Source organism: Caretta caretta, chromosome 2, assembly GCF_965140235.1.
Source record: "Caretta caretta isolate rCarCar2 chromosome 2, rCarCar1.hap1, whole genome shotgun sequence".
Lineage (NCBI taxonomy): Eukaryota > Metazoa > Chordata > Testudines > Cheloniidae > Caretta > Caretta caretta.
In genome coordinates, this window is record NC_134207.1 from 115104504 (window position 1) to 115122527 (window position 18024).

Sequence of the window (18024 nt, forward strand, 5' to 3'; positions counted from 1 at the left end):
GGCTTTTCTTAAGTTACTAAAGGGTTAAAGAGATGGCAAAATTGATATTTTCCCCATTTAGAGAAAATGATTTTCTCCTCTTTATAACACAAAGAAATGAAGGGGAATTTAATTGTCACAAATGAGCAACATTTTGCTTAAATCATTAAATGAACAGCCTATAATGACTAAAGGAGTTTATTTGTAAAGGTATTAACAAAACGTGTAATGCAATCCATTTTACATCAATTTGTGATATAAAGCATGATGTTTATTTGGATTTCTGTTCATCCTTGAAACTCAAATTTAAGTTGGACCTAAAAGGTAGCACTGCAAGGAACCCAAGGGTACCACTCCTTATGGACAATGGAAGGAGACACCTGAGTAATAAAACAAAGTCAAAAATAGCATTGTAATTATTTTGAGAGGGGAGAGATTGAGGAAAATACAACCTCCATATTCTCCACAAGACTCAGAGTTCTTCTATAGAAACAACGTAAGGTGTGTGATGTCCTCAAAAACTGTTTTACAGTACAATATAGTGTTTTGTTAATCAGAAGCAACAACGAACACCTTACTATTTTCTTCCACCTTCTCCTGTGGATGTTCATACTGCAGGGAGAAAAAGAAGAGTATTTTAGAAAAAAATATGAGCATATTAATATAAAGATTTTCAAATGTAATCTGGAATTAATTGAAATTTAGAAATAAATTTTTTAAACGGTTTATTTTTAATTGCCAGTTGTTCAGTTAAGGGCATAATACTACAAGGTACTGAGCATCTTCTGTAATGTGACAACTCCAGGTTTCAGCGTGCTGCATTTCATTTTCAAAAGTGCTGCCCACAACAGAGCAAAGGGCTGCACTCTCTCCACTGGCAAGTGCTCGCAAAGCCACCAATTTCATGGGAAACAGAAACCTGAATTCAGGATCTGACATCTAAGTGAAAGAAGATTTTCTTTGAAGTGCCATATTAACATCATTTTAGCTCGTATAATTATCATCACTAGCATATAGTTTACCTTCCTTGGCATGGGGAACTGGCTTTCTTGAGCTCCTAAAGCACCATGCACACCAACTGCATTATGCACAAATCACAAAAACCAGAAGATCCCACCGTCACAGGAATACTAAGGCAGTGGTCACAAGCTTCTAAAGCTATGCCAGAGACATTAAACAGGTCTACATATAAGAAATGAACAGTGGCACTAGTGTGTGTGTTGGGAGTGCCGAGGAGGGGTTGAGCTTGATAGAACCTTGGTAATTCATCTAGAACATTTTGAATGTTTAGTTCAGCTGCTAAACATTCTCCTGCTGGAATCTAGCACCAGCTCAATGGCTTATGCGAAATATGTAGCTTAGATCCTTGGTAGAGTCATAATTCAGCATGAGTTTTATCATCTCCTACTGTAAAAGGAATCAATATTTATTTTAGAGATTTTTCACTTTTTAAAATTAGGGTTTGGATTTTGCTTTAAAAAATATAAAGGAAACAGGAAGTAAGAGAAAATTCAAGTGACCTTCTAGAGTTATGCTCTTTAAATAATGAAGTGACCACAGGAGAAGTATTATTCTAGCACTTTAGAAGATTAATGGCTCTATTATGTCATTTATTAAATCTTAGCCATAAGTAATAGTCCCCGGAGGAAAGTCTCTCCTTGTTCCCCATGGGTGATGGTAGAGACCTATGGGGGCACTAGAAGGAGGTATGACTGTGCCTGGCCCTTTCATGGTGTGAATGCAAGAGGAGAAGGATCGGGCAAAAGGTTAAAAATGGCACTTTACCAATTCTGCAGTTTTGTACTATTTTTAATTGGTTTCAGAAAATGCTGATTTCACTGTTCATAAGAAGAAACACCAAAGTGACTTTTTGGCAAGAAAAGGGACAAAAAACATGAATTAGGAAAATCTAATCTCAGTGCTGTTGGTTGACCTAGAGTTTGTTTCAGAACAAGCCAAAGTTTTATGATCAACATGCATCAAGTTCAACAGATTTTGTAAGGAGCTGTTTTAGAGGTTGCGGAATGATGAACTGGGCTTATATGCACAGAGTTTCCCAGACAACCATCACGAAGCATGCTGAACCAGATGATGAAACATCCTAGATGGGATATTCTTGCCTTATCTACTTAATGGAAAAAAGTTTCTCATTAACAATTCCTCAGCAAATAGATTCGTACTTCATTTGCTGATCAACTGCTCCTCAGCTCAGAATCCAGATACAAAGCTGCTGGTGTACAGCACCTACCGTTGTATTTTGTATTGTATCTTTAAAACTCCTCACAGTTTCTTCCAATACTGAATCCATAGTCTGAATCCTGGAAGAAAAATAAAGGTGGAGAATCTCATTGGATGGCCTCCTTTCAGTGTGCCCACGCTTACTGTTTCATAACTAAATCCCTGGGGTTCCCCTAACTGCAGCTCAGCAGCCAGCACAATAGCTAGCATAAGAAAAACCCTTGGACTTCTGTATCAAGTGCACCCGGCTCCCACTGTTAGCCACAGAGCGAACATGCTTTTATTTTGTCCAGTTACCCAGACTGAATAGCGAGAGCCTCCAGCCTCCTCAAGAAAACCACTTCAGAAACGTGGGGGCAAATGCAGATCAGGCATGCTCTCAAATACAGAAGATCAGGACCAGCCATCTAGCACTTCCTCAAAGATCCCAGTCAGAGACCAGCTGCTCCATAACAGAAGATACTGGAGCAGGGATGTTGACCTTGACAAGCTATTTTAAGGTGGTAAGGAGCTGTAAGGACCAATTTGGGGGAGTCAAGGGTTTCCATTTGCATTTTGGGTTTATGCAAAACCAAAACTCCAGGGAAACCTGCAAAGAACCACAGCCACGTTAGGGTTTATGAAACCTGCTAATCTACTTCAAGCACATGTGAGCAACATAAAGGTGGTCCTGTACCAAAACCTCAGATCCAAGCACCTGAAAACTATGGGACTATTTAAATCCAAATTTTGCTGCTCTGGTCCATAATTACTAGTTACAGGTTTCCAAGCAGCACTGATTAAAACAGAATAAAAGCTTGTTTCTCTCACCAACAGAAGTTGGTCCAATAAAAGATATTATCTCGCCTACCTTGTCTCTCTAAAATAAAGTCACAGAAGTAATGACCAGCATCAGAACTGACCATTTAACTAAATAACTAAGACTGAGCAAAGATATTTCCTATCTCTAAAATGACATATTTAAGAGACAGCTGGAAGATAAATACCTTTGCCTTTGATGATTACAGAAAGAGCTCAGTTTGATGGACTGTTTATTCCAAAAGTCCTACAAGAGTTTCCCAAAGAGTACACGTGTTATTTTGGAACTGGACATTCAATCCATGTATGGGTCAAAAAACAAAAAAAGACATACACACCACTGTGTCCTTCTCAAGGATGGATAAAATTTGAGTATCCTTCTCAAGATTGGCAAGTTCTTGGACAACAACCTTGTGGAAGTTCTCCAATTTATTCAGTCTGCAGGCAATAAATAGAAGTTCAACATCTTTAAAATGCAGCATTACAAGACAGCAGATGACTGCTGCAATTTGGTTTATGAATTATGTAGGCCACAGCTCTGCAGATTTGTAAGGAAAACAAACAAAAGCAGGTGTTTTCTTTCCAACACACCATCAGCTGATTTTTTAAAAAATATCTATTTAGCAGAACGTAAACCATTTGTTACAATATAGCTAGCACAGGAAATACTATGCCAAAAAACCTGAGTATACATCTTCAGATGAGTGCAAGAGCAACATATTGCAAAGGTAAACATAAGGAAATTCTTGGAAATAAGGCAAAAGCAGGTACATTTCTCAAGTCAGAACTATCCCCAGGGACGTACATTGCCAAGATACCACAGCCATATACACATGAGCAAGCAAGAATAATTTGCACATGGGGATTAGAGGATTCAGGGGATTGGTTATAGAATGTAAAGGCTTTACCTTCCTAGGGTACGGCTTTTAGATAGGTGCCTGAACAGTACGTACCATAGGTGTTATACTAGATGGCAGCTTTTCAGTGGCCTGCACTGGACAAACATCTCTGTCCAGCTCATAGCGAGCAATTATAAAAGCACTGACTCCTGCTGCTCCTGGGCACCTCTAAATCAGTGGGCCAAAGGTGCAAACACATGCTTTAAGCACATTTTACAGTGGGTTTTGGCACCACAGGACAACAACTTCATCGGCCCCGCTCCTCTGAAGAGTATATTAATCCCATGGGCTTATCCAGGGATATCGCTGTTAAAATGGAGCCTAAAAAGAAAAGGGGTACTTGTGGCACCTTAGAGACTAACCAATTTATTTGAGCATAAGCTTTCGTGAGCTGTAGCTCACGAAAGCTTATGCTCAAATAAATTGGTTAGTCTCTAAGGTGCCACAAGTACCCCTTTTCTTTTTGCGAATACAGACTAACATGGCTTTTACTCTGAAAAATGGAGCCTGTTGCTGATCAAGCATGTCTGTTAATGGGGACACAAGGCCATCCACCAAGTTTTCCCCCAATTAAAAATATTCTACTGAATTTGAAAGTGACAGGGAGAAAGTAACCTAGGAGCTGGGTTTTCAAATCTGAAAACTGACAACACTTCCTAATTAGAAAGAGAGCAAAAGTTTTGGTTTTTTTTCCTGTTAAATGGCAGTTTCCATTTCTGACCAGTTCTAGAAAAATCTGCGTACAAAGGCACAGCAGCAGCTTTCTACTGTAAACCCACGCTAAGCTTCGGCGAGAGAAATGAACAGATTTTTATTTTTCGCTTCTGCATTTACTTTCATCAAGACAGGCGCTTGGTACCATGCGAGCTATATATTTTATACAGCAGGGATACAATGGCAGGTACTTGTATCCTGTGTAGTTTGTAAGTTAAAGGTGTAATACTTGCCATGAATTTGGAACTATTTCACACTGCCAAATCCTACACACTGACGCACATTCGTGAGCAAGGACATGAGAGATGTTCATGATTAGTCTATATCAATATTGATCCCAAACTGTGCTTGTGCATTAATTAGATTTATATTTATGCAGTTAAGCATCACAGCTTAACTGACTATAGAGATGACATTAAGAGTATGAAGAGCTTTCTAGAAATTGACTTCTGTTTCATTATTTTTCTGTTGAAAGGGGAGGCAAGTGATGCCATTTGAGTGTAACAAACGAAAAGAATTTCATTGAAGCAGACTTTTTAACCTGGACTTCCAGTCAACGGGACACAAAATGCCTCTGTTGTCCAGTCTCTTGGCTCCAGTACCCTTTGCATTGACTCCATTCTCATCCCCCTTGCAGGGAAAGTGGGTTATGCACAACATTGCCTACACATACAGCTCCACTAGTGCAGGAGGGATTCATTATACGCAAACAGCCCTACTCACCACAAACAAGTGAACATCACAGGAGCTCTCCTCCCAATGGATTTTTTTTTTAAACAAGTCAGCTACTGTCATTTTGTTTTGTAACCCTAAGAAGTGCAATACTTTACTGCCAAGTTCTATTACAAAAGGCATTCATTTTTCAGGGTTACTAGAAAACTCATGCAAATTTTAAGCTGTTTTTGGCAAGTAGCAAATTAGTTACCTGCATTGATGTATCTGATATAATAAAGCTGACACACTTTTTTCAGATGTCTTCAAAGCATTCTTTGCACAAATCTCCATTCTTTTGTACCTGGACTAGAGCACAATATAGACATCTTAATATACAATGTCAAACCAAAACAAAACACTTAGTCTAAAACTTGTCCACATATACATTTCTACTGGTTTAGCTGAACTGGTGCCACCCCTTACATGGCAAACTTATTTTGGTTTAGTTTAAACCTGCTTCTAATCAACATAAGCTAACCTGAAATAAGACACAAACAAACAAACAATTTTTTTTGAAAAAGTGTTTACACAAAGGTTCACACTGGTTTAACTAAATCAATTTATTTTCACTCCTTTACTTATATCATTGGAACTCTGTAGATAAAGCCTTAAATACACAGAGTATGCTACAAGTGAACATCTAACCCATAAAGAGAACAGATTACTGCCTGAGAAGTTACTAAGGGCCTTATCCTACAGTCCTTACTCACACCCTGAAGTGGGACAGAAGGGCTGCAAAATCAGACTGTTAGTTAGCACCATCTCAGGTCAACAACAACAACATGATTTTTTTCCCCCAGTGTGTGTTGGGGTCATAACTAAGTTCCATGGTAAATCAACTGCCTCCATGTAATATAAATCCAAAGAGACATGTCTAGGTCCTTATGAGTACATCTACAGAGCATCTTGGAGCAAGCCTTCCAGCCTTGGTCAACAGGCTTGAGCCTGCAGGGTTTGTGGTGTGCTCTAAAAGTAGCAGTATAGACAGCGCTTTGAAGTTGTGACTCAGGAGGTGAAGCCTTCCCACACCCCAGCCCAAGTAACATCTTCAAAGTGCTGTCTTCACAGCTATTTTTAGAGCACTAGTGCGAGGCCCACTAGCCCAGATCTGTTGACCCACACTGGGAGGTCTGCTCCCACAAACTCCAAAATGCTGTGTGAACATACCTGGAGGTCTACATAAGCTCTAGCTACTCAGCCAGCCTATATAGTTTTCTGATTCATTACAGAAAAGATGCTTACTTAGTTTATGGACATTACTGGTCACTGTTCTCTCTGTACAGTAGCCAATAATTTCCATAAATTAAAGAACCCACCCAAAACAATACAATTATCTCTCCCCTTCCCCCCCCCCCCCCGCTGTATATGTCTGCTTATATACTCTAAATATATGTGTGGCCCCAACCCTGCAACTAGTAGAAGTAGGTATGCCACTATTATGTTGGGATAGGATTAAAAAGGGTTGTTCCTTTCCATCAAATTAGTTGGAACATCTAAATACAATTAAATTGACATCACAGAATAAAGTTTCACTTAAAAGAACTCTCCATTCCAATTAAAACCATCCTCTCACAACCAATCCATTACCTCCCCTTGGGCATTTCTGAGAATAGCTGGGCCTTGCAGCATACCTAGATGTGGGGGAATGAGTTCCTGAATAAAGGACTCTCCAACTAACTCCCTTCCCCCAGATGTATTAATTTAAGGACAGTAGGGTCAAGCACCCCAGCTAATCAGCTGTTTGGTTGCTTTGTTTAGGTCTACAATGCCAGACACTGAATACACACTAGGAATATCATGCACACTGTAGAGTTACCCAGAATGTTTTTGTTAGTTGGTTGGTAAAGCTTTCAAAGGCAGCAATGACACCAGAATCACTGACGTCCTCATGCAGTATCTTAGAGACAAAGGTGTCATCTGAGTCATCTGATTCCCGACCTGCAAGAGAGGAAGGTGCAACTCCATGCAAAATGTTTCCCAAGCACTCGAGCAGACTTGATCCTAATTGTTATCTGTTGCACTGCAGCACATTCCTTCACTACACGAGATGCAAGTGACAACCTATGTTAGAGGCGAGACGGTGTTTCATGGTCACTCTTCCAAAGTTCTTGGAAACTGGAACAGAACAACCTCAAAATTGAGGAAGTCTGAGAAGGAGTTGTCAATCTATTACAAATGACTGTATTGTAGAACAGATATTTGGGCACCAACCAAGTATACAATGTATTAACATGTAAATATGGGGCATCAGACCAAAAAATATTGGGCTTCTTAATATCTTATTGATGAGCAGGCTTGTTTCCAGATAAACCCTTTACTAGGAATAGAAACTATGTACAGAAATGAGGCAACAAAAACATCCTGCTACTCTCTGGCTGCAACCTGCGACAGCCCCGTCCTGGGCTCCTTTGCTTCCATTCCCCAGAGGGAAGTGTGTCCCAGGAAAACCAAAGACTGTCTCTCTTCATAAAGTGTGTGGTCTCTGCACTTTCTGGAGGACTTACTCTGTAGCACAGGCCTTGATACCACCGCTTTGCCTCTTGTGTCGTCCTTTACAGTCACTGTGCATTGATGCAACCCGCTACCATTCTGATTTGGCAGTGATTTCCATGTACTTTCAACAAAAGTTGCTAGTATCTATAGAAGGGGCAAGACAGTGGGCTTGACTGTCCATTAAGTTGAAATCTGGGAGCAGGTACACTTGAAACTGCTGTCATTTCTGGACATTTATATGTCAATTCCATGCAGCTTCCACACCAGAACTTGCAAATAACGGGACCAATTCTCCTCTAATGTATACCTCTAACTCCATTTATTTCCATGGAGTTAACAGTTATTTACACTTTTTCAAGTTCACAATTTGATCCCATTAGAATGGCTCACTTTAAGAGGCGTTCACTATAGTTCTCTCTAGGTTTGGACACAAACTACAATTTCAGTCAATAAGGCCAAGTTACAAAGGTTTTGAAATGCTTGTTTTAAACACCGGCCTGGTGTTACCTGTTTGAATCTCCTTTTTCTTCTCTATTGAATCAAAAAGTTTTCTTGGCTCAGGAGAAATGCCAGGAAATGACTGATCCATTTGCCATCTTGAAAGTTTAGGCTTTTTTACGACACCACCAAGCGATTGATCTAAAAAACAATACTGGTACAGTAGAGATCTATAACTTAGTTCCACACTGAATATTTAGCAGGACTGAACAGTGGCCTACCAACCTTGCAATAGCTAGCATTGCTTTCTGGTTTACAAGAGTCTCAGTGAACAATCCAAATTTATCTGAGACACTGATTGTACATTTCTGCAGGACAGTTTGGAGTCTCCTTATTCCTCTGCACAGGCTACCTACATCATCAGACCCTGCACAGCCTCTGCAGAACTGCTGCTTCTCCCATGCACACGTGGCTGGAAGAGTGTGCAGACAAGGGCAGTGAGTGCACATAGCCTCATCTCCACCTCTTCCAGCGTGCCAACAAGAGCAGCTGGAGAGAGGGAAATAAGGATCACAAGTAAAACTTCAAACTTCACATACCAATTTAATGCTCTTAGGGCTTAGGCTCATCTAAGGAGACAGAAGCCATATTTTAAGGAGTACACTTATAAAAACAGTCCTCATTATCAGCTTTAATGATGTGCAACTGATGACGTGTGCATGGTGCAACATGTGCTTTTTGAAGTTTATCAGGGCTAGGAGAAACAGGAACTCTGTGGATTATTCCTAAACTCTGTAAGGCAGCGCACAGCAGGAGCAGCTGTGGCCCCCGAGCAGCTCATAAGCGCTACAGGGCAGTGGTATCTTGGGGTGCTGGCACCCTTTCAGAGTTCATGCCGTAAATTGAATATTCAATTACGCCCCCAAGAATATCTCCAAACAAAAGCACACAGAATATCACAATGCAGGTTCTCCATAAATAACCAGATAGCCACCCAATTCAATTCATAGAATCAATTCATAGAATCTCAGGGTTGGAAGGGACCTCAGGAGGTCATCTAGTCCAACCCCCTGCTCAAAGCAGGACCAATCCCCAATTTTTGCCCTAGATCCCTAAATGGCCCCCTCAAGGATTGAACTCACAACCCTGGGTTTAGCAGGCCAATGCTATGTAATAGGGTTACATTTACACTGTAGACTAGAGCTACCACAACTGCTGACTTAAAGCCACCATTAACTGCAAATGATAATAAATTCAGACACGCTGACTCTCTTCTCTCCTCTATGGTAATTCAGGAAAGTGCTAGACTGATCTGGTGTATGGGTACTCATAGGTTACATCTACACCTGGTGCAGGGGAAGGGATTCCCATCTTACACAGACACACCCACTGAGGCCTGAGGTTCACTTCCTACAGCCTGTACCTGGAAGATGAGGTCTCAGACTCACAATGGGTTTTTGGTGGGTTGGGTTTTTTTAAACCAACAGTTCCTTGGTATAACATATATACATAATAACACAGTAGCAACCTTACAGTGAACCAAGTGTTTCGTCTGGTAATTGGATCAGTGTCGAGAACGTCTGCATGAACATCACACACCAAAACCCTATTGTCGTTTAGCTAGCGTATAGCTGGTTTTCTTCCAACAAGGAAGGATGTGCTGCAGCTCCACTTGAACAGCAGATTAGAAGAGGATTATGTGAATTCATCCTCATTGAAGACATGTCCTTACATGTCACTGGTAATTTATTTACTTAGAGTAGATGACAGTAGTTTGTACTGACGCTTTTTAAGTATGGGAATTAAATATTCACAAACAGGTTGAAAACACAAGCAATACCCCATCATTAAACTGTACACAAAATAGGTCACAAGAGGGGGAAAATATATTTTAAAAAGTAGTGATCATAGGAATTCTTTTCACTAAAGCCAGGCAAATTTGTTTGATTTTGCTTCAACTAAGATTCACAGCATTGTTAATAAGCCATTATTACAGAACATCTTTAATGCAATAAAAGTCATTAGCAACTTGAAGAACTGAGTGACCAGGCAAGACACGAATCATGCACCACTATCAGAGTGGCATTCCATTTTGATGCCTCAGGTCAGAGAACTTGAACCCTCATGCTTCTCTAACAAGATGCTAACCCTCCACACCCTCTTGGCTTTGTCCTCTTCTAGTTGCCAGGCAGTTATGCAAAGGCCACACAGAAAGTGTTAGTAGAGAAAGGTGCTAGGGAAAGAAGATCCTTGGACGTTCCTGCAGAAGCAGTGTCATATTGCAAATTACACAGATAAAGCATACCCTCAAGATAAATACAACTACACATACACTCTGCGACAAATTAATTGTGCTCTCTCAAAAGGACAGCAGATGGTAATCAAGCAAAACGAGAAAAGGATTCGATTTCTACATGCTGGTGCCCAACAAGAGAGCAGCTAAAACCTTTCAATATTGTAAAGCCTCCACACTGTGCTTGCCTTTAGTAGAAATACTGTGTAGTAAAACCAAAACGGTCATTATTAGAAAGGGATTAAATATAAGGACAACCTTGAGCACAAAGTTTACCCTCCGCTCTTATAGCTGGGGAATATAGCTGACTATTTTTAAACGAAGTGCTGATTTAATTACGTCATAGTTCCAATTCTGTAATAAGGTTCAGATTTCCCCACCCCCACCCCATTCTTAGGGTCTTTGCTCTGCGTGTCTCTGCTCAAGATGGCCTCAGTTAACCAATAATGTGACTAAAAATAAATATGAGAGTCTTAGACAGGAGTAAAGTCGTATAAGAGCTACGGCACGGAAACAGTCTCACAATTTGCACAACAAGAAAATGAAGTCTATTCAGACACTTGATGTATGGGGGAGATTTTCAGAGACTAGGGGCAGTTAGGCACCCTGCTTCATGCAGAAAAACTTCTGTGTTTACTTAGATGGTGTCTATTATACCTGAGCCTTTTCGTTTAAATTTGGAGACTTTATCTTCTCCTGGGAATTTACTGGATACCTCCTCATATTTCTAGAGAGAGGGGGAAAGAGAAAGGTGCATTGCATTAGCTGTGTAGACAGGAAAAAAAAGGCCACCTCATTTCCAAACAAAACTTATTGTTGTCTAACTATTCATATTAAAAGTAATATAAACAGAATAGAACAGGGTAAAATGTAAACCTCACTTTCTTCTCTCCAGCATCAGAATAGTCATGGGAAGATGCACTTAATGGTAGTGTCAGATCATCTGCTTCCAAATCATCTGAAAGAAGTGCTTTAACTGCATAAGTGATGAATTAATAGACAGGTAATACAGGCAATCGATTTTGGATTGTATATCGACCAAGTGCATTGAATAGTGAGGAACAACCACCACCACCTTCTTCTACAATCAGTACGAGAGAGAGCGCTATTGTATTTTGAGCTGCAGTTGAACAGCATTCTTTCCCTTCCCAGGACTGCTGCAGTGGCAATGAGCACATCTGAAGCAAATACACGCATCACTATCTATTCCAGCAAGTATGTTCCTGGAGGGGACAAAGTAAGGCAGAGAAAAATGAAAATACTTCAGAGCACTACATATAAAATTCTGTATTACCAGGCAAACTACAAGCAGGGACATGACCAGCAGGATAATTTTTTATGATGCTAGGACATGAGAGGAATGAGATGGCATTTTATTACAGTAGCTTTTTCAGACATGGAGACATTAGGCTGTAAAAACTGTTGGACAGACAGCTAATTTTTCCAGCCCCAAAATGTAAGGTTTAGCTTACCATAATACACATTATCACACTGGATCCAAATATCCCAGGACACAACCGCATTGTGTATATAGATCCATAACTGCTAGTTACTTACATATAGTAGAAGCTCTGAAGGCAGTATGTATATGTATGGATAGATACACTAATATACCTAAATTGAAATTACATTGTAAACTGTAACAGAGGACTGTTAGGAATGTTTACATCATAAGAGAGACCACTATTGTGGAATGGAAAAATCTTCAGCAAAGATTTGTTTCAAGTTTAAAACAATACAAATCATTAATCAGTTTAACAGCCTCTTTACAAATTTAAGAGTGCTATTCAGAAAAGAAAATTCCAATTTTCGTGGACTTGAGCCATTGATGTTGATGTCATATTCAGTTCCCAAGTGCCAGAAATCCTAAATCTGATTTCTTCCCCTTCCTCTCCCCTCCATCTATTGGTATTGGATATTCAAGCATGGATGACAAACCAGTCTAGCACAAAGCATAAGCAGCCCTCCCAATGTAGTGATGAACTGAGTAGACTTGAACTTGTGTAGCAGGGAACAAAATATCGCTTAGTGCCCCCCCCCCATCCAAAACAGTTTACTTAAAACACTGATGAAGTCTCACGACTGCTATGAGAGGCACAAGTGGGCAGGAATTTCTGGGGAACAGGGGGATAAAGGGAATATAAAAATGTATGTGGCTTCTTTCTAGTAGACTGTATGGGAATGGGGAGGAAACAAAACACTAAATACCAGGGAGTTCCACTGCAGAGAAATCAAGCCTCATTGCACTGGATTTGATTTCCTTCTTCAGCACTTTCCTGTGCATTGTTGGTCTTGAAACACCAACCTAAAATATATGTATTTTTAAGTACATATTTTATTCAAGAAGCAAAACAAGAAGCAAAACAAACATCACAAGTAGTGACTAGGCTATTAGCATGTATAGGCTCCTCGAGGGAGATTTCCTGAAACACCCAAGGGGTTTAGGAACATAAGTGCCATTGATTTGCAAGGGACTCATGCTCTTAAATCTGAGGCACTCAAAAATTTCCACTTTAGCAAGTACCAGTTACAACTCAAGTCATTCTTCATATGAAACACCACAAAGTATTTAACGGAGAGCAGAAGGAGAGAAAATGTAAGAAGCCTGGTATAAGCTTTCTGATAGTTACTGACTATTTATCACGTTTTCGCAAACATCCTTGACTTCATACAGTATCTCCTATGCTCACAAGACATGGCAATACTAACATTTGGAACAGTGGAAAAGTTTGGCATCACTATTGTCCATTATTTGAAGTGTAGTTTGGCGGCATGCCATGCAGCCTGTAGCCATGTTTATGGTCCATATTTCTGAATCAAATGGAAAAATTGATTGGGAGTGAGAGTTATCCAGGGAGTATGGGAACATGAGCCCAAAAGATGGCCAGAGGGGAGCCAGTCTACCACTGAAGGAAGTGGGACAGGAGGCTCAGACAAAAACAGAGGAGGGAGGGGAGAAGAGAAACAGTGACAGGGTAGAGGAGCACAGGGCCTGCCATGAGGTTCCAAATATTCAAATAAGCTGCTGTAGCTCATCAAGGCTTATCTAAACTGAAGTATGCCTGGGTTTCCAAAGCTGATGTTGGATTATGCAGGTTAATTCCTGCCCTGCTCCCAAGAATGACAGGTAAATAAAACCTAAGTGAGGCTCATTTGCGGTAGAAATTCTATGATTTTACATGTTCCATATGCCTCTAGGCCTTAAACCTCCAACTAAAATACATCCTACCCCTAACCTCTAGCAGATTCCTTACTAAAGGTAGAGGAGAATGTAGGTAAGATCCTTTAGTGAACACTGCTTTGAAGTGTGTAGTACACACCAAGCTGCACTCCAGGACTTTCACTGCACTGTCGTGATGTCCCCCTGACTAGTTACTGTGAAGCAAACTGGTGTACTGTAAATTCACACTCTGGGTTGCTGCACAGCCAGTCACTCACCCTGTAGACAAGCCCTGAGATGCAACACACCTGCAGCTAGCAGCTCAATATACCTTGATGCTAGCAGACTAGTCTATGAATTATATGTTCCTTCAAAAGGATAAAGTATTTAGGTTGTATTTGAAAACCCAGGTATAACTCTTGATATTTACCTAGCTACATGCTACGTATTCATCCCTTAACGTGCTTCACATAAGTAATGCATTAACATCAGTAGCAGCATAATCTAAAAACCATAGCATCTTACTTTCTTTGTGTGGTAATCACTGCCACTACTTGCAGATGATAACGGCAACACTGTAAGAGAAAAGGTTTTATCCAATTATTGGCAACATGGCACACTTTTGCTCCTCACCTGTCAATTTACAGTTATCTGCAACATGGTTAAGTTTCATTCAATTTTATTTGGATTTTCACAATATGTACAAGGCCCAACTTAACGGCATCTCCACACTAAAATTTAAAAACCACTCATTTGCTTACAGAGCTGCCCATTAGCGCAAATTCAAATACTATTAAGACCACTTCAGCCTCGAACATCTGGGCAAAAAGGTGGACGTTGCAGCTGGTTTGGAAGGGCAACAAATCCAAAGTCGGGCAAACAAGCGCGGGGATGAATGGGAAGGGGGCTTAAAGTTGAGGGACCTTCCCTGAGGACATTCTGCTGCTACTTCATTTTTTTTTTTATTACTACTACTACTACTACTACGCTAAAGGGCTCAGTCATGACTAGTTGTGCAGATCTCATCTCCCCATGCCAATGGTGAGGAGGTCCCAACCCATTCAGAAGATTATAGGTTAAACTCAAGAGGTTCAGAAACCACTGCTGATTATGGAGCACTGGAGCTGTGTCTGAACCTCTTGAGTTTAACCTATAATCTTCTGAATGGGTTGGAACCTCCTCCCCATTGGCATGGGGCGATGAGATCTGCACAACTAGTCATGACTGAGCCCTTAAGCGTAATAGTAGTAATAAAACAAATGAAATGGCAGCGGAGTGTCCTTGGGAGAGATATATGGTATATGATGTGTGAGTGAAAGACACTATCAACCTTTAGAATGTCCATTTATATTTTATTGCAGAAGTACCCAGAACAGAAGATGAGCACTCATGAGTCTGAAAAAGTAAAGAAGTCAGCAGCCTCTTTCTGCAGCAGGTTCGGTTTCTGCTGGGTTTGAAGATGCAGCCCCATCTAGCTGGCATTTCAGCAAAGGCATGGAAAATTGTAGCAGAGTCCCCAACCTCCAGGAAAGCTCATAACATTCTTGCTGGGCAGAGATAGAAAGCCATACTTTGAACATTGCCACTACCTGAGCATCTATGAGCACCCCAGGATCTCATTTTATACCTAAATTACAAACATGTGTTGTTAAGAACCGATGCACTCCCTCAAGGCAGGGACAGGCAGGCAAAAATCTTGGCCAACTCTTCCCTAACCTATTAGAATACCAGCATGATTTTAGTCTTGTGCAAACTGGGCCACAGCCAGTCAGTTTTCATTCAAGTCCTCAATCTCACAAACACTGCCCAACCGAAACCAAGACTTGGACGTTTTCACCATTCAGTTTACACCTTTGTTACACAGTAGGTTACATCAGCTATGTTGTGCCACACATGACATAGCCCTTACCTTTTAATTTACTTCTGACCCTTGGCCTTCTTCGGGTATAATCTAGGGTTTTTGTTAATGATTTTTTCTGAGAATCTAGGATCCAGCTCTTTTCACTCTGACTATTGCTTGGAGAGTCGCGATTACTTTCGGAGAAAAGATGTTTCCTATAATCAGACTAAATATACTAATAAGTCAGTTCTAACTTCCAAAAATGAATGGCAGTGCAAATCTTTTCACCAGCAGAAGCCCACCACACCACCCTGTGTGGAGGGAGGGGCCCAGACCTCTGGCTCCAGCCCAAGCCTGGAAGGGTACACTGCAACGAAACAGTCCCGCAGCCCGAGTTCCGCAAGCACAAGTCAGCTGGCATGGGCCCATTGTGAGGGTCTAGTAGCTGTGTAAACATACCCTAAGTGTCTAAAGCGGTCCGTCCAGCACCTCTTATCAGTATTAAGATCACATACACGTTTAGGGTGCAGGTGCAGCCACCACCAAATCGTAATTTCAAGACAGCAATAAAGTCTCCAGTGGATGCAGGTTTTTCTTTGCTGTGTAGACACTCTCAGCTGCTCTGAATCACAAAACAATAGCAGCACGCAACATAAGGACTGTCAATACAAACCGTTAGCCCGTGGCAAACGGAGTATAAATCTACCCCACACTAGTCTACCATGGCCTGTCAGCATGCACCCAACCAGGGCCGTCCCTACCTATTTTGGTTCCCTATGCAGCCCCAGACCTCTGCGGGGGTGGGGGAGGGGAGAAGGCTGGCCACTTCCTACAAGAAGTGGAGTGACCTGGCCCCAGCCTGCTCTGCTCCCCTGGCTCCGAAGCTTGGGGGAAAAGGGGGGGGAACTGCCCTGAGCACTCGCCGGCAGCACAGCTGGGGCTGGGTCGCTCTACTTACCAGTGAGTGCAGGCCCGGCTGACCCTTTCTGAAGTCCTCAGGGGAGTGGGGGCGGGGCTGGGGAGGAGCAGGGTTGGGGGACATAGGGAAGAACCGGAGCAGGGGCTGGAGCAGCATGCAGCTGTGCAGGGCACCAGGAAATTTGGTGCACCAAATTTCCTGGTGCCCTACGCAGCTGCGTACTTTGTGTATGGGTAAGGATGGCTCTGCACCCAGCTGATGGGTGTTATCAGTTCATTAGAGTGCTTTGAGCTAGTCTGCTTTGAAAACAGGACTAACTCAAAATGTTCTAACAAACTTAACACATGTCAGCAGGGCGCACATGGACAGTTAGACTATGGTAGGCTAGTGTGGGGTAGAGTTACACCACAGTTTGCCACAGTGTAACTGTTCATGTAGACAAGCCCCTCAGCCCCATCAATAAAGCCCCGTTCCCTGCTCACCTATCTCAGGCTCCTGTATAATACAGGCCATAGAATGGCACCAAAATAATACCTAGAGCAGCTCTCTCAGAACAACATCCAATCTTGATTTAAAAATGGTCAGTGATGGAGAATCCACTACAACCCTAGGTAAATTGTACCACTGGTTAATTACTCTTACCATTAAAAAAATTACACCTATTTTCAGTCTGAATTTGTCTAGTTTCAACTTCCGGCCATTGGATCATGTTAGAACTTTTTCTGGTTGATTGAAGAGTCCATTATTAAATATTTGTTTCCCATGTAGGTACTTACAGACTAATCTAATCACCCCTTAACTTTCTCTTTGTTAAGCGAATGAGCTCCTTAAGTCTATCACTATAAAGGCATGATTTCTAACCCTTTACTCATTCTCATGGCTCTTTTCTGAACCCTCTCCAATTTATCAACATCCTTCTTGAATTGTTGACAGCAGAACTGAACACAGTATTCCACCAGCAGTTGCACCAATGCCAAATACAAAGGTAAAATAACCTCTCTATTCCTACTCAAGATTCCCCCTATTTTTGTATTCAAGGACTGCGCTACCCTTTTGACCACAGCATTGCAATAGGTAGGTGCTCATGTTCAGCTGATTAACCATGACAACCCCCAAATCTTTTTCAGAGTTAATGCTTGCCAAGTATCCTCTAAGTATGGCCTACATTCTTTGTTCTAAATGTATACATTTAGATTTACCTATACTAAAAATACATTGTTTGCTTGCAACCAACTTACCAAGTGACCCAGGTTACTCTGTATCAGTGACCTGTCCTCTTCATTATTTACCACTACCCCAATTTTCAGGTCATGTGGAAGCTTTATCAGTAATAATTTTATGTTTTCTCTGAGGTCATTGATTTATAGAGTAGGGTCAAAAACTGATCCCCTGTGGTACCCTGCTGGAAACATGCCTACTCAATGATGAGTTCCCATTTACAGTTACATTTTGAGACCTGTCAGCCAGCTTTTAATCCATTTAATATGTTCCATGCTAATTTCATACTCTAGTGTTTTTTTTAAATTAAAATCAAGTTAA

The 18024-nt window shown here is 41.2% G+C and overlaps 1 protein-coding gene across 1 annotated transcript in view; it reads right to left on the reverse strand.

Moving 5' to 3' along the window:
• Positions 1-254: 254 nt before the first annotated feature.
• Positions 255-18024, reverse strand: part of SYCP2L (synaptonemal complex protein 2 like) — a 54012-nt gene continuing 36242 nt past the window's right edge. The window contains exons 24-35 of the mRNA XM_075124736.1: positions 15636-15792; positions 14252-14301; positions 12775-12871; positions 11448-11524; positions 11224-11293; positions 8343-8474; positions 7159-7280; positions 5554-5648; positions 3354-3453; positions 3204-3262; positions 2228-2297; positions 255-591 (exon numbers count right to left, since the gene is read on the reverse strand). Of these exons, the coding sequence (XP_074980837.1) occupies positions 529-591; positions 2228-2297; positions 3204-3262; positions 3354-3453; positions 5554-5648; positions 7159-7280; positions 8343-8474; positions 11224-11293; positions 11448-11524; positions 12775-12871; positions 14252-14301; positions 15636-15792 (1092 nt within the window). The 3' untranslated portion in view covers positions 255-528. The remainder of the gene's footprint in view (positions 592-2227; positions 2298-3203; positions 3263-3353; positions 3454-5553; positions 5649-7158; positions 7281-8342; positions 8475-11223; positions 11294-11447; positions 11525-12774; positions 12872-14251; positions 14302-15635; positions 15793-18024) is intronic.